Here is a 14,992-nt window from a genome sequence, read left to right as displayed (position 1 = left end):
ATACAGTTGAGTCACTAATCGTCATCGTCCGTCGACTGTGTAGTCCGTTGCTTCAAATCTCCCCACATTTTTTTTTTTCCTCGTTCAATTTCAAATACCTTGTTGTTGTTGTGGTTTTCAGTACTGCGACTGGTTTGATGCAGCTCTCCATGCTACTCAATCCTGTGCAAGCTCCTTCATCTCCCAGTACCTACTGCAACCTACATCCTTCTGAATCTGCTTAGTGTATTCATCTCTTGGTCTCCCTGTACGATTTTTACCCTCCACGCTGCCCTCCAATGCTAAATTTCTGATCCCTTGATGTCTCAGAATATGTCCTACCAACCGATCTCTTCTTCTAGTCAAGTTGTGCCACAAACTTCTCCCCAATCCTATTCAATACCTCCTCATTAGTTACGTGATCTACCCACCTAATCTTCAACATTCCTCTGTAGCACCACATTTCGAAAGCTTCTATTCTCTTCTTGTCGACACTATTTATTGTCCATGTTTCACTTCCATAAATGGCTACACTCCATACAAATACTTTCAGAAACGACTTCCTGACACTTAAATCTATACTCGATGTTAACAAATTTTTCTTCTTCAGATACGCTTTCCTTGCCATTGCCAGTCTACAGTTTATATCCTCTCTACTTCGACCATCATCAGTTATTTTGCTCCCCAAATAGCAAAACTCCTTTACTACTTTAAGTGTCTCATTTTCTAATCTAATTCCCTCAGCGTCACCCGACTTAATTCGACTACATTACATTATTCTCGTTTTGCTTTTGTTGATGTTTATCTTATACCCTCCTTTCAAGACACTGTCCATTCCGTTCAACTGCTCTTCCAAGTCCTTTGCTGTCTCTGACAGAATTACAATGTCAATGGCGAACCTCAAAGTCTTTATTTCTTCTCCCTGGATTTTAATACCTACTCCAAATTTTTCTTTTGTTTCCTTTACTGCTTGCTCAATATACAGATTGAATAACATCGGGGACAGGCTACAACCCTGTCTCACTCCCCTCCCAACCACTGCTTCCCTTTCATGCCCCTCGACTCTTATAACTGCCATCTGGTTTCTGTACAAATTGTAAATAGCCTTTCGCTCCCTGTATTTTACCCCTGCCACCTTTAGAATTTGAAAGAGAGAATTCCAGTCAACATTGTCAAAAGCTTTCTCTAAGTCTACAAATGCTAGAAACGTGGGTTTGCCTTTCCTTAATCTTTCTTCTAAGATTAGTCGTAAGGTCAGTATTGCCTCACGTGTTCCAACATTTCTACGGAATCAAAACTGATCTTCCCCAAGTCGGCTTCTACCTGTTTTTCCATTCGTCTGTAAATAATTCGCGTTAGTATTTTGTAGCTGTGGCTTATTAAACTGATAGTTCGGTAATTTTCGCATCTGTCAACACCTTCTGTCTTTGGGATTGGAATTATTATATTCTTCTTGAAGTCTGAGGGTATTTCGCCTGTCTCGTACATCTTGCTTAACAGATGGTAGAGTTTTGTCAGGACTGGCTCTCCCAAGGCCGTCAGTAGTTCTAATGGAATGTTGTCTACTCCCGGGGACTTGTTTCGACTTAGGTCTTTCAGTGCTCTGTCAAACTCTTCACGCAGTATCGTATCTCCCATTTCATCTTCATCTACATCCTCTTCCATTTCCATAATATTGTCCTCAAGTACATCGCCCTTGTATAGACCATCTATATACTCCTTCCACCTTTCTGCTTTCCCCTCTTTGCTTAGAACTGGTTTTCCATCTGAGCTCTTGATATTCATACCAGTGGCTCTCTTTTCAACAAAGGTCTCTTTAATTTTCCTGTAGGCTGTATCTATCTTACCCCTAGTGAGATAAGCCTCTACATCCTTACATTTGTCCTCTAGCCATCCCTGCTTAGTCATTTTGCACTTCCTGTCGATCTCATTTATGAGACTTTTGTATTCCTTTTTGCCTGTTTCATTTACTGCATTTTTATATTTTCTCCTTTCATCAATTAAATTCAATATTTCTTCTGTTACCCTCGTCTTTTTACCTACTTGATCCTCTGCTGCCTTCAATACTTCATCCCTCAGAGCTATCCATTCTTCTTCTACTGTATTTCTTTCCCCCATTCCTGTCAATTATTCCCTTATGCTCTCCCTGAAACTCTGTACAACCTCTGGTTCTGTCAGTTTATCCAGGTCCCATCTCCTTAAATTCCCCCGTTTTTGCAGTTTCTTCAGTTTTAATCTACAGTTCATAACCAGTAGATTGTGGTCAGAGTCCACGTCTGCCCCTGGAAATGTCTTACAATTTAAAACCTGGTTCCTAAATCTCTGTCTTACCATTATATAATCTATCTGAAACCTGTCGGTATCTCCAGGCTTCTTCCATGTATACAACCTTCTTTTATGATTCTTGATCCAAGTGTCAGCTATGATTAAGTTGTGCTCTGTGCAAAATTCTACCAGGCGGCGTCCTCTTTCATTTCTTACCCCCAATCCATATTCACCTACTACGTTTCCTTCTTTCCCTTTTCCTACTACCAAATTCCAGTCACCCATGACTATTAAATTTTCGTCTCCCTTCGCTATCTGGATAATTTCTTTTATTTCATCATACATTTCTTCAATTTCTTCATCAGCAGAGCTAGTTGGCATATAAACTTGTACTACTGTAGTAGGCATGAGCTTCGTGTCTATCTTGGCCACTATAATACGTTCACTATGCTGTTTGTAGTAGCTTACCCGCACTCCTATTTTTTTTATTCATTATTAAACCTAATCCTGCATTACCTCTATTTGATTTTGTATTTATAAGCCTGTATTCACCCGACCAGAAGTCTTGTTCCTCCTGCCACTGAACTTAACTAATTCCCACTATATCTAACTTTAACCTATCCATTTCCCTTTTTAAATTTTCTAACCTACCTGCCCGATTAAGGGATCTGACATTCCACGCTCCGATCCGTAGAATGCCAGTTTTCTTTCTCCTGATAACGACGTCCTCTTGAGTAGTCCCCGCCCGGAGACCCGTATGGGGGACTATTTTAGCTCCGGAAGATTTTACCCAAGAGGACGCCATCATCATTTAACCACACAGTAAAGCTGCATGCCCTCGGGAAAAATTACGGCTGTAGTTTCCCCTGGATTTCAGCCGTTCACAGTACCAGCACAGCAAGGCCGTTTTGGTTAGTGTTACAAGGCCAGATCAGTCAATCATCCAGACTGTTGCCCGTGCAACTACTGAAAAGGCTGCCGCCCCTCTTCAGGAACCACACGTTTGTCTGGCCTCTCAACAGATACCCCTCCGTTGTGGTTGCACCTACGGTACGGCTATCTGTATCGCTGAGGCACGCAAGCCTCCCCACCAACGGCAAGGTCCATGGGTCATGAGGGGAGGTTCAAATACCTACATCTCATAATTATAAAATTCATCATCATTTTCATCAATAATGCACAACATCTTGTTTCTAATTACATATTGCACGCGATTTCCCGTTTTCATTTCAAATACAAATTCTTAATTATCGACGTTTTATGAAAGACTGTTCATAAAAGTTACTTACATTATGAAATAATAACAATTTAATTTTTAAGGCGAAAATGGAAACCAAATCCTCTTTATTTGGACTATGTCCATCGTTTTATACCATAGACGTAGATAAGTATCGTAGAAACGTGAGAAACATTTTCACAGCATCGAGCACATCATACAAATGTTGCAATTTTACATTTGCTACTGCACCATTACAATATGAACCCAACAGATCTGATCTGGAGCCAAGGTGCGGGATTTGCGCCGAGAAGTAACTACACTGTTAAGCTGTCAGACGTACTGGAACTAACGAACGCAGTTTTTTCTCATGTCACTGCCGAACACTGGCGGGATATACAATACAATGGCTCTTCATAAAAGAAGAAGAGAAAATGCGGTGTCCAGTTGGCTTCGTTGATTCTGTTGTTGAAAGGTTCGTTATCAATGTAGCAGGTGACAGTTTCAGAGCTGAAATGTAGTTCTCGGATTCGGATAAGGAATGAGCTAAGAGATTACCGTACGACTGCCTGTAATTAACAACTTAAGTGGCTTCAGTATTCTACAGTACGGTGAAATCCCTGCAGTATGATTTCGCATTACACACAGCTCTCTGAGAAGAATTACCCTAAGTTATACTTAGAAATTTTCAGCAGTCTTGTTTGTAAATAGAATACTAAGTCAGGTGAGAACGAGTGCACTTCATGCTTTCCGTCTGGTTACCAAAGCAGCGCGCGGTAGTGCTGCAGTTTCTCCGAATATTATTCCATTTTCTTTAAAAATTAAATGGCATTCGAACCTTGTTTCTTTGCTCATCTCTTTTTACGTCTGAAATGCAACTGCTCACATCATTGCAGGTTAGTTGGACCACTGGTTGGGCAGTGCTGTCCAAGTTAATGCGACAGTAAACCTGCTGTCCCGCATTATCGCCCTCTCCACGTGCCTGTAACACAGCACAAAACGTTTCCTTATGATCGTACTTGACTGTACTGGTCTACTGGTCAAAGCTTGGCTTCCGCTCCACGTGAATCGAAATTCAATGACATTCAAGAAAATGCGGGAGAATACATGGCGTAATGTTTACATCAGGTTTATTCTTACGATGAACAGAGTACGGTATAGCATTTGTACATCGCAAAAAAGTGTGTGCGCTTCAGTCGGTCTATAGTCACAATTTTGGGGATAAATGAGCTATTGAATATAAAGAGCTCAGATGAAAATCCAGTACCAAACAAAGAAGGGAAAGCTGAAAGGCGGAAGGAGTATAAAGGGTCATTACTGTAGCCTCTACCTATGGGTCTTATGGAACGCACAACGCCTTCAAAAATCGTGCGCAAGATTTTCGTATTCTGTCGCTCACTACGCATAAACTGTTAGTCCTACAAAAAAATTTACAGGTCCTTTTTGTAGGAAATTTAATGAAGGTAAATTTTAAAGTGGGATACGTTTTCGCTGGAGACCACGGATTTCGAGTTATTCGAGAATAAAGCGTTCGAAGGTCACTTTGTACGTCTTTCTTGAATAATTCTAAAACTAAGGCCCATAGAGGAAACGTATTCCAGTACAAAATCTGACTACATTAAATTTCCTACAAAAAGGTCCTGTTCATTTTTTCTGTAGGAACGAGAGTTAGCACGCAGCGAGACAGAGAACATGAAAATTTTGCATGTTGGATAAAACCCGTATAGATAAGGGCAGCTGAATCACGGTGTATAGTGAGGCTGTACAAGAGATTGAACTTCAAGGCAGTATTATGGAAAGGAAGATGACGTACATGAGAATGAGACAGGAGACATGATACTGCAAAAATAATTTGACAGAGCACTGAAAGACCTAACTCGAAACAAGGTCCCTGGAGTAGAAGAAATTCCGTCAGAATACTGAGACCCTTGGCAATGCCAGCCATGACAGAACTACTCCATCTGGTGTGCAAAATTTTTGAGACACTCGAAATACCCAAGACCGCAAGAATAATGTAATAATTGCAATTCCGGAGGAAGGAAATGCAGACAGGCGAGAATATTACCGAACTATCAGTTTAATAAGTCGTGGGGGTAAAGGTACTGACACGTAATTTTTACAGAAGAATGGAAAAAAAATGTTGAACTTGATCCCGGGGAAGGTTGGTTTCTGTTCTGGAGAAATGTTGGAACACAGGAAGCAATAATGATCCTAAAATTTATCTTAAAAGAAGGGTTAAGGAAAGACAAACCTACGTTTATAGGATTCGTACATTTAGAGAAAGCTTTTGCCAGTGTTGACTGGAATACACTGTTTAAAATTCTGAACATAGCATCGGTAAAATACGAGGAGTGAAACAGTATTCACTACTTACACAGAAAGTAGACGCTAGTTATAAAGGCATGATAAGGAAGCAGTGCCTGAGAAGGGAATGAGGAAGGGTTGTAGGCTATGGCCGTTGTTATTGAATCTGTACATTGAGCAAGCAGTAAATGAAACCAAAGAAAAATTTCGAGACACTGTAATTCTGTGAGAAACAGCGAATGACTTGACTAAAGAACAGCTGAACAAAATCGACAGTGTCTTGAATTGATGATATAAGACGAACTTCAACAAAAGCAAAACAATGGTAACGAAATGTAGTCGAATTAAATCGAGCTATGCTAAGAGAATTAGATTAGGAAACGAGACACTAAAAGTAGCACATGAGTTTTGCTATTTGGGCAGTAAAATGACTGATGACTGTCGAAGTAGAGAGGCTATAAAAAGTAGACTGGCCAACAAAAGCGTTTCTCAAGAAGAGTAATTTTAGAACATCGAATATAAATTTAAGTGTTCAGAGGTATTCTCTCAAGGCATGTGTGTGGAGTGTAGTCATGTATGGAAGTAAAACATGGACTATTAACAATTTAGACAAGAAGCGAAGAGAATCTTTTGAAATGTGGTGTTTCAGAAGAATGCTTAAGATTAGATGGGTTAATCCAGTGACTGATAAGGGAGTACTGAACAGAATTGGAGAGAAAAGAAACTTGTGCACAACTGGACTAAAAGAAGAGATCAGTTGATTCGGAACATTCTGTGACATCAAGGAATCACCAATTTAGTTTTGGAGAGAAATGTGGCGGATAAAAATCGTAGAGGGAGACCAATATATGAATGCAGTAAGGAGACTCAAAAAGATCTAGGTTGCAGTACTTTTTCGGGGATTAAGAGGCTCTCAGAGGATAGAGTAGCATGGAGGTATGCATCAAACCAGTCTTTGGACAACAACAACTAGATGAATTATTGCGAGAATAATACACCTTCGGGTTAACCTAATGAACTAGGACGAAGAGACGTCGGGTCCATGCTGATAAAATACGGAATAAATGGACATGTTTTGTATCGCTACGCAGAAAAGATCTCAGTATGTGAATGATACCCTTTCTATGTTGTAATGGCCACCAGCCAGCCCCTTAAGGTTACTGCCTGATGGGTAAATAAGCGTAACAAACTGCAGCAAGCAGCTGCATCCAGTACCTGAACATCAGTACGACCTGCACTTCGGAAACCAGCTGGAATGCCATTTCAATCTTGTGGCACGTCGACCTCTGGGGAGGGTGTCTGCACATCACACAGCTGACAAAAGAGATGGAGTCAGCCACTGCTGTAGATCAGGCTGCCGCAAAAGGGTTCAGAGAAGCACCATGGTTAAAGCTTATGGTATGGGTGCCGATAGAGCCGGGGGTCGAACTAGCCCCAGACTCACTCGACGACTGCCGTGCCACTTGCCGTCAGCCAGTTGCTGGGGTCCGGAGCTCGAGGCCGGACGGCACTGTTTCCACAGCTGGACGCTGCCGCCTGGAGGCCGGCTGGAGGCGCACTCCAGCGCTGACCGACACACACTGCAGGGACGCCCCGCGCTGTGCCTTGCCGAACTGTTTGCAGACGCCGCCGGGGTCCTGACAGCCACAGAGGAGCGTGCGTTCGATGCCCACCCTGCCTGCCCTCGTTCACGTCGGGCTGGCGCGTCACCGTGTACTGTGTGAGAGCAGTAAATGAGTCTGCCGTCGCTACTGAACCTCCAAGCGAGGGGTGAGGTAGTCGGAGAGGCTACCCTCACAGAGGCTGCGACTGCACCTCCGCCCTCCGTCGCTCTAGGCACGGTAACGTTACAGCGGGTGCCAATCTCAACACAGCTGACAGTTGCTTCGCTTGTCTGCTTCCTCCCTTGAGTCTGTTTCTCACTCTGCAGGCAACGGGCGAGAGGATTTAGCTGTCTGTCGTGCGTTATTGTGAATTCACAGAGGCTATCGCTTTTCAATGGAAGCAAATGATGTAAAGTCCAAAAAGAGACCGATAAATGCGTCTTTCACTAACAAGGAGACAACACAGCAACCAGATTTATGTACGTTTTAGTACAATGGAAGATCATAAGTTTTCCGTTCGAAAACCGTGTTATCGACAATCGGTATACCAATCACGCAAAATCGCCGTGAATATTAAGGCAATAATGTCACCGACGCACCAGGTGAAGACAGCGTTCTGGTAAAACACGGTGTCGTGGTAGGCGACTGCCTGCTGCACATCGCAGTCCGACAGGGACCGAAGGCGTGATAATCGCCCGGGGAGAGATCAGGACTATACAGGGCGGCTTACCGAGTGTCTGCCTCTTGAGTTGGCGAGACTTCTGCGTTACTTTTGCAGTACAGGGATGTGCGTTACTATGAAGCAACAGCACCCACCGGTGCCATTCCACAACGGTGGCTCCCAGCAGACGTGCTGCCCCATACACATCATTCATTCTCTGCTAGATGTCTACCGGCGTTTCCGCTTCTACATCCGAGAACAGAATAAAAGCACGTTGTAGCTATATGGACACAATTGATGATAACGTTGCTCTAGTTGACGTTTCCACATTTTCCGCACGCACGTCGGAAAGACACGAATGCCACACTAACTCCTTGCCTACATGTCGGTGTTTATATATCCCCGCATCGGAGTCGTGCTACGTCGTATATACGCAGCAGAACGACCTCAAACGCATACTTTTTGATTGCTTCTTACATTTGCGCTACTTCCTTTAGAGCTGCAACATCAACAGCTCAAAGTAGTCTGATGTACCTCTCCAAAATTCTGGAAAATATCATTTTGAAGTTTCCCGAACGTTCTCAGTACCACACAATCAGTTTCTCGACAGGCTCACCGACCATGTGGCGCAGATTTGGCTCGATTCCTGGCCGACGCAAATTTCGAAAGCGTAAAATGGATACAGATGGAAAGCAGTCGGTTGTGCTTGAGACCTAATCGCTGGACCACCGGTTCCAGTCTTATTTTGGTCCTTTTTTCGTTTTCTTTTAGTTCGGTTCGAATACCTAACTCATTTAAATACACTCCTGGAAATGGAAAAAAGAACACATTGACACCGGTGTGTCAGACCCACCATACTTGCTCCGGACACTGCGAGAGGGCTGTACAAGCAATGATCACACGCACGGCACAGCGGACACACCAGGAACCGCGGTGTTGGCCGTCGAATGGCGCTGGCTGCGCAGCATTTGTGCACCGCCGCCGTCAGTGTCAGCCAGTTTGCCGTGGCATACGGAGCTCCATCGCAGTCTTTAACACTGGTAGCATGCCGCGACAGCGTGGACGTGAACCGTATGTGCAGTTGACGGACTTTGAGCGAGGGCGTATAGTGGGCATGCGGGAGGCCGGGTGGACGTACCGCCGAATTGCTCAACACGTGGGGCGTGAGGTCTCCACAGTACATCGATGTTGTCGCCAGTGGTCGGCGGAAGGTGCACGTGCCCGTCGACCTGGGACCGGACCGCAGCGACGCACGGATGCACGCCAAGACCGTAGGATCCTACGCAGTGCCGTAGGGGACCGCACCGCCACTTCCCAGCAAATTAGGGACACTGTTGCTCCTGGGGTATCGGCGAGGACCATTCGCAACCGTCTCCATGAAGCTGGGCTACGGTCCCGCACACCGTTAGGCCGTCTTCCGCTCACGCCCCAACATCGTGCAGCCCGCCTCCAGTGGTGTCGCGACAGGCGTGAATGGAGGGACGAATGGAGACGTGTCGTCTTCAGCGATGAGAGTCGCTTCTGCCTTGGTGCCAATGATGGTCGTATGCGTGTTTGGCGCCGTGCAGGTGAGCGCCACAATCAGGACTGCATACGACCGAGGCACACAGGGCCAACACCCGGCATCATGGTGTGGGGAGCGATCTCCTACACTGGCCGTACACCACTGGTGATCGTCGAGGGGACACTGAATAGTGCACGGTACATCCAAACCGTCATCGAACCCATCGTTCTACTATTCCTAGACCGGCAAGCGAACTTGCTGTTCCAACAGGACAATGCACGTCCGCATGTATCCCGTGCCACCCAACGTGCTCTAGAAGGTGTAAGTCAACTACCCTGGCCAGCAAGATCTCCGGATCTGTCCCCCATTGAGCATGTTTGGGACTGGAAGAAGCGTCGTCTCACGCGGTCTGCACGTCCAGCACGAATGCTGGTCCAACTGAGGCGCCAGGTGGAAATGGCATGGCAAGCCGTTCCACAGGACTACATCCAGCATCGCTACGATCGCCTCCATGGGAGAATTGCAGCCTGCATTGCTGCGAAAGGTGGATATACACTGTACTAGTGCCGACGTTGTGCATGCTCTGTTGCCTGTGTCTATGTGCCTGTGGTTCTGTCAGTGTGATCATGTGATGTATCTGACCCCAGGAATGTGTCAATAAAGTTTCCCCTTCCTGGGACAATGAATTCACGGTGTTCTTATTTCAATTTCCAGGAGTGTATAACAGTCATCAAATCTATGCTATTTAACACATATATGAATCTGATGTTTATGAAATATGCACGTATTCTCATTTCTAATTACATGTCACAGACAAATATCCAGTCTTAATTTCGAATACAAATTCTTAATCACAGCACTTTTGCGAAAGACAGTTAATGAAGATCGACTATTTCTTTTTTCATTTTTAGATATTTTACTCTTCATGGAATTACTGTAGAACACGCACCTTTGGTTAAAAATGTACTATTGCCAAAAATCGAATCCAAGCAGCCCACACTGGGCAATGACTCTCATACACATCCGCGCTGCCTGTTGAAAAAAAAAAAATCTTACTTTGGGGTATTAAAGACGTTAGGAAAACTTCGAAGTCGAGTTTCTCAAGCATTTTTGACAGTTGTATCACTTGATTTGTGTGACTCTTATTTGAGTTCTGCACGTACCATAAATACAAAAAACTACAAACACCGAGATCTAGCGTGGCACTTCCAAGAGCGAGCTGTACACGAACTGCGCGTCAGTGACCGTTCTTCCCTTCCTTGCGGCAGCGACTTCCGTCTTGTAACAACAGCTGACTGGTTAGTGTCGTTGGGTACAGCGCGGTAACACCCGCGCTCGGTTGCTGGCACCTCCTGAACTTGTCCTGAGTTTGGGAGGTCACCCCTTGTCACTGAGCAGCGGTGGCATCAGGATTCATCCACTGGCGACAACGGCTGGAGGGGTTGGCGGGACGCTGACCACATGTCCCGCTACCATACAATGAGGTGACAAAACTCGTGGCATAGGGATACGCACACATGCAGATGGCGGTAGTATAGCGTACACAAGGTACCAAGGGGCAGTGCATTGGTGCAGCTGTCACTTGTACTCAGGTGATTCGTGTGAAGATGATTCCGACTTGATTACGGTCGGACGACGGGACTTTGAGCACGGAGTGGTAGTTGGAGCCAGACGCATGGGACATTTCATTTCAATATTCCGAGATCCACATTGTCAAGACTGTGCCGAGACATTTCAGACATTACATGTCAGACATTACATGTCACTAGGGACAACGGAATGGCAACGACTTTCATTCAAAGACTGAAAGCAGCGGCGCTCGCTTGGAGTTGTCAGTGCTGTACCACGGAAATCAATGTGGGTCGTACGACTAACGTATCCGTTACGACAGTGCGGCGAAATTCGGCGTTAACGGGCTACGGCAGCAGACGATCTACGTGGCTGCCTCTGCTAACAGCTCGACATCGGCCGCAGCGCCTCTCCTGGGCTCGCGACCGTATCGATTGGACGCTAGACGACCGGAAAACACTGGCCTGGTCAGGTAAGTCCAGATTACAGTTGGTAAGAGCTGGTGGTAGCGTTCGAGTGTGGCGCATATCCCACAAAGTCATGCACCCAAGTTGTCGACAAGGCACTGCGCACGCTGGTTTTGGCTGCACATCGGTGTGGGTGTGTTCCACGCCACGTCGAGCTGCTCCATTACACCGGTTAGGAGGAGGTCCGACACGACACTGGCGGGTCTTCCGTGACGTTTGACACCTCAGTGCCGATCGCCCTTCGTGCTGACTCGCAGGCAGAAGGCAGCGGGCAGCCAGTCGGAACACCGAGCGGCGCTTACGTAGTCGAATCTCTGGTATAAATCAGGTACCGCACTGTTGCCAACAGCAAAACTAACAGATTTTTATTCAAGGAAGCGCGAACATCATATGTCTTTGACTTCAAATCTTGCTGGCAGATCTTCTATAAACAGACTTGGCTGTGGCTACGAACGTCTAAGGAAAGCATTACTCGAGACGGTAAAAATCATTTAAATATTCCACAGACTTCATTGACGATACGATGGAACATATTTCCCGAGTAGCTGAACGAGGACTACCTGTGCTTGCCTATCTACCAGCCTAGCACAGCAAACACTGTGCTCCCAATAAAATCTGCCAAGTCGAGTGATGTAAGAAATTTGCTTCTTCGCATACCTACAATTGTATCAAGAAATTTATGATACAGTTCATCCTCGTCGTTGTAGATAGAATTTTGCCTCCTGGGTTTTATCTCTGTATTGTTTCGTTGCCACTCCAAATACTACGAACAAATAAACTTCCTCACTTTTTTTCTATGTAAAGTTTCCTGAGGGAACGGAACGTAGGATACTGTCATATGTCCAAGTTTCTCATTAAATAAAGGTTCACCCAAATTTCGCTTTACATCGCTGAGCCGTAAGTAAAGTTGGCTTTGAAAAGCGCGCCGCAGCGCGTAGCGTGAAGCAGTCGCCCTCCATTTTCTGGCGGTGGCGCCGTTGTCGCAAGAGGGACAGCACGCAGACCGCGGCATCAGCGTAAGCGACGCGAGCAGCGGCTCCGTGGTATGGGGCGCTAACTGCTCGATGCGAAAGGAGTTTTCCCGAGCGTGGGTCTGCAAGGGGCCTAATTTGCAGTTCGGTCGTATGCTGTCGATCGGCGGGGAGGTTCTGGAAATCGGCGCGCCATCCTGCGTCGGTTGAAACGGCTGGCAGCGGACGGCTCGGCAAAGCATTTGGAGATGCTCCGTCGGTTCAGTCCTGGGAGTCGTAACGCACCAAAAGTTATTGATTGTTAACAGACTTTTATGAAGTTTAATTGAATTCAATTTACTTATTCTTGTTAATTATACCAGCTGTATATTTTGGGGGGTTCCCGCCATTCATTCTCGTCTGCCCACCCGCGGGAAGGTGCTAATATTAGAAAGGGTGGTCCGTTTGTCCCGTTTTGAGGACGAAAGGGGGGGGGGGGAGTCAGAGTAAATCTGTGGTTCGGATTGCTTCTTTCCCCTCCCAGCTTACCTACGGATTATTCGACTGTTAGCCTCTGCCATGCCTGTGAAAGTCTAAGGCATCAATGGCTGTATTGTTTAAAATGCAAGGCACTGAGACCTGATGCATTCTCTCCTGCCATAACTAGTATTACAAGACTCACGTGTAAAAGGTACTCTAAGAAAGAAGAAAAATTCCTTTTGCCTCGTGGTAAGAACTAGTCAATTGCATAACGAATTCCTGCTCATCTGGAAGCTGTAACTTACGTAAATTTGTGTTTATGTATATTTGGCTATAATCAAGCAAGTTTCCAGAATGAGATTTTCACTCTGCAGCGGAGTGTGCCCTGATATGACACTTCCTGGCAGATTAAAACAGTGTGCCCGACCGAGACTCGAACTCGGGAACTTTGCCTTTCGCCGGCAAGTGCTCTACCATCTGAGCTACCGAAGCACGACTCACGCCCGGTACTCACAGCTTTACTTCTGCCAGTATCTCGTCTCCTACCTTCCAAACTTTACAGAAGCAGGAGAGCTTCTGTAAAGTTTGGAAGGTAGGAGACGAGATACTGGCAGAAGTAAAGCTGTGAGTACCGGGCGTGAGTCGTGCTTCGGTAGCTCAGTTGGTAGAGCACTTGCCCGCGAAAGGCAAAGGTCCCGAGTTCGAGTCTCGGTCGGGCACACAGTTTTAATCTGCCAGGAAGTTTCATATCAAGCAAGTTTGTTAATGTACCCCGTAGTGGATTTTTTAATATTGTTTCTAGTCAGCAAAAACGTTTGTGTGTTTTTTCCAATTAAATACCTTTTAAGGCTGTTACTCAACATGCTTATGTGTTTTATACAGGTAGTAGGTTATTAGTGTGTTTTCTTGCCATGCAAAAGTTTGCCATTTCATTACGGGAAGGAATTGTTGCCTTGAAAGGAGAATGTTGTAAAAGTTCGCAAGTCCTAACTTGTAAGCGTGTGTGTTTGCCGTAAGTTAACTGGCAGAAATTTATAATTTTTTATATATATTTTGGAAATGTTAATGTTATTAACTGTGAGTGTCCTCTCCCCGTGTGTATGACTCATGCGTTTTGGTTTTTCTATTTTGAGAACTTTTGTAAACAGGATTGTCTTTATATGCTGCAGATAAGTTAGATTCTGCACCATTTAATGAGCCTGTGAGGTTGTAACCAAACGGGAAATTTGTCTGCCCAAAAGTGAAGTCATATATTCAAATTGTATTCATTTATAAATGGAGTGAAATTCACCTGTAATTTAGCTGAGCTTGAAATATTATACAGCGCCGCGTTGTATACGTTAAATTGCTTGCCTGTACTTGCCTTTTACTGGCGTGAAATTTTTTATAATAATTTAATAATATAAAAGTCCTTCCCTATCGTAAATTGTGACTTATTCGTTAAATGATTGTTGTTTCTTTTAAAATATCACAAAGTCTTGCATCAAATTTGAATAAAGAGTGTTACTGAAAATTGTGTGTAATTTCACCAGTTATTCCTTGGCACCTACTTCCACTTTACATACTGTGTATTAATTGTGATTAATAACCTTTGGTGAACCAGTGGTAATTTTACGGTTCAATCGGCAGAAGTATATGTTTGAGCAGAGTTATTGTGGCCGTTCCTTTACCGATGTAACTTCACGCCATCGCACCTCCATAGGTTTCATCACAGCTACCTGCGTGCCGGTGAGCTCGGCGCCGGCCGCTGTCCGTTGGCGCCCTCCAGCGCTGGCCAGGGGAGCCTCCATGCTGTGACGTCACTGGGCCTCCGTACAGTGCCGACTCAGGCTCTTCTCTGAGCGCTCGACCTGCCCCCCTCCTTCCCACTTCAGTTTTCAATTATTCACTGCCATCTCCAGCGGTGAACTGAATATTTAAACATTTGTGAGACACTAAAAATGTCTCGGAGCTAATTAAATAGTTTTGGAAGCTAGTCAGCTCCGTCACACAG

The 14,992-nt window shown here is 45.1% G+C and overlaps 1 protein-coding gene across 1 annotated transcript in view; it reads right to left on the bottom strand.

The window, feature by feature from the left end:
- Positions 1-14,789, bottom strand: part of LOC124612555 (odorant receptor 43a-like) — a 107,835-nt gene extending 93,046 nt beyond the window's left edge. Inside the window, exons 1-2 of the mRNA XM_047140829.1 lie at positions 14,670-14,789; positions 7,232-7,480 (exon numbers count right to left, since the gene is read on the bottom strand). Of these exons, the coding sequence (XP_046996785.1) occupies positions 7,232-7,480; positions 14,670-14,789 (369 nt within the window). The remainder of the gene's footprint in view (positions 1-7,231; positions 7,481-14,669) is intronic.
- Positions 14,790-14,992: the final 203 nt, after the last annotated feature.

The sequence above is a fragment of the Schistocerca americana genome, chromosome 4 (genome assembly GCF_021461395.2).
Source record: "Schistocerca americana isolate TAMUIC-IGC-003095 chromosome 4, iqSchAmer2.1, whole genome shotgun sequence".
Taxonomy (NCBI): Eukaryota; Metazoa; Arthropoda; class Insecta; order Orthoptera; family Acrididae; genus Schistocerca; species Schistocerca americana.
Note: the sequence above shows the minus strand (reverse complement) of the source record. Positions and strands in the feature narration are given on the sequence as shown.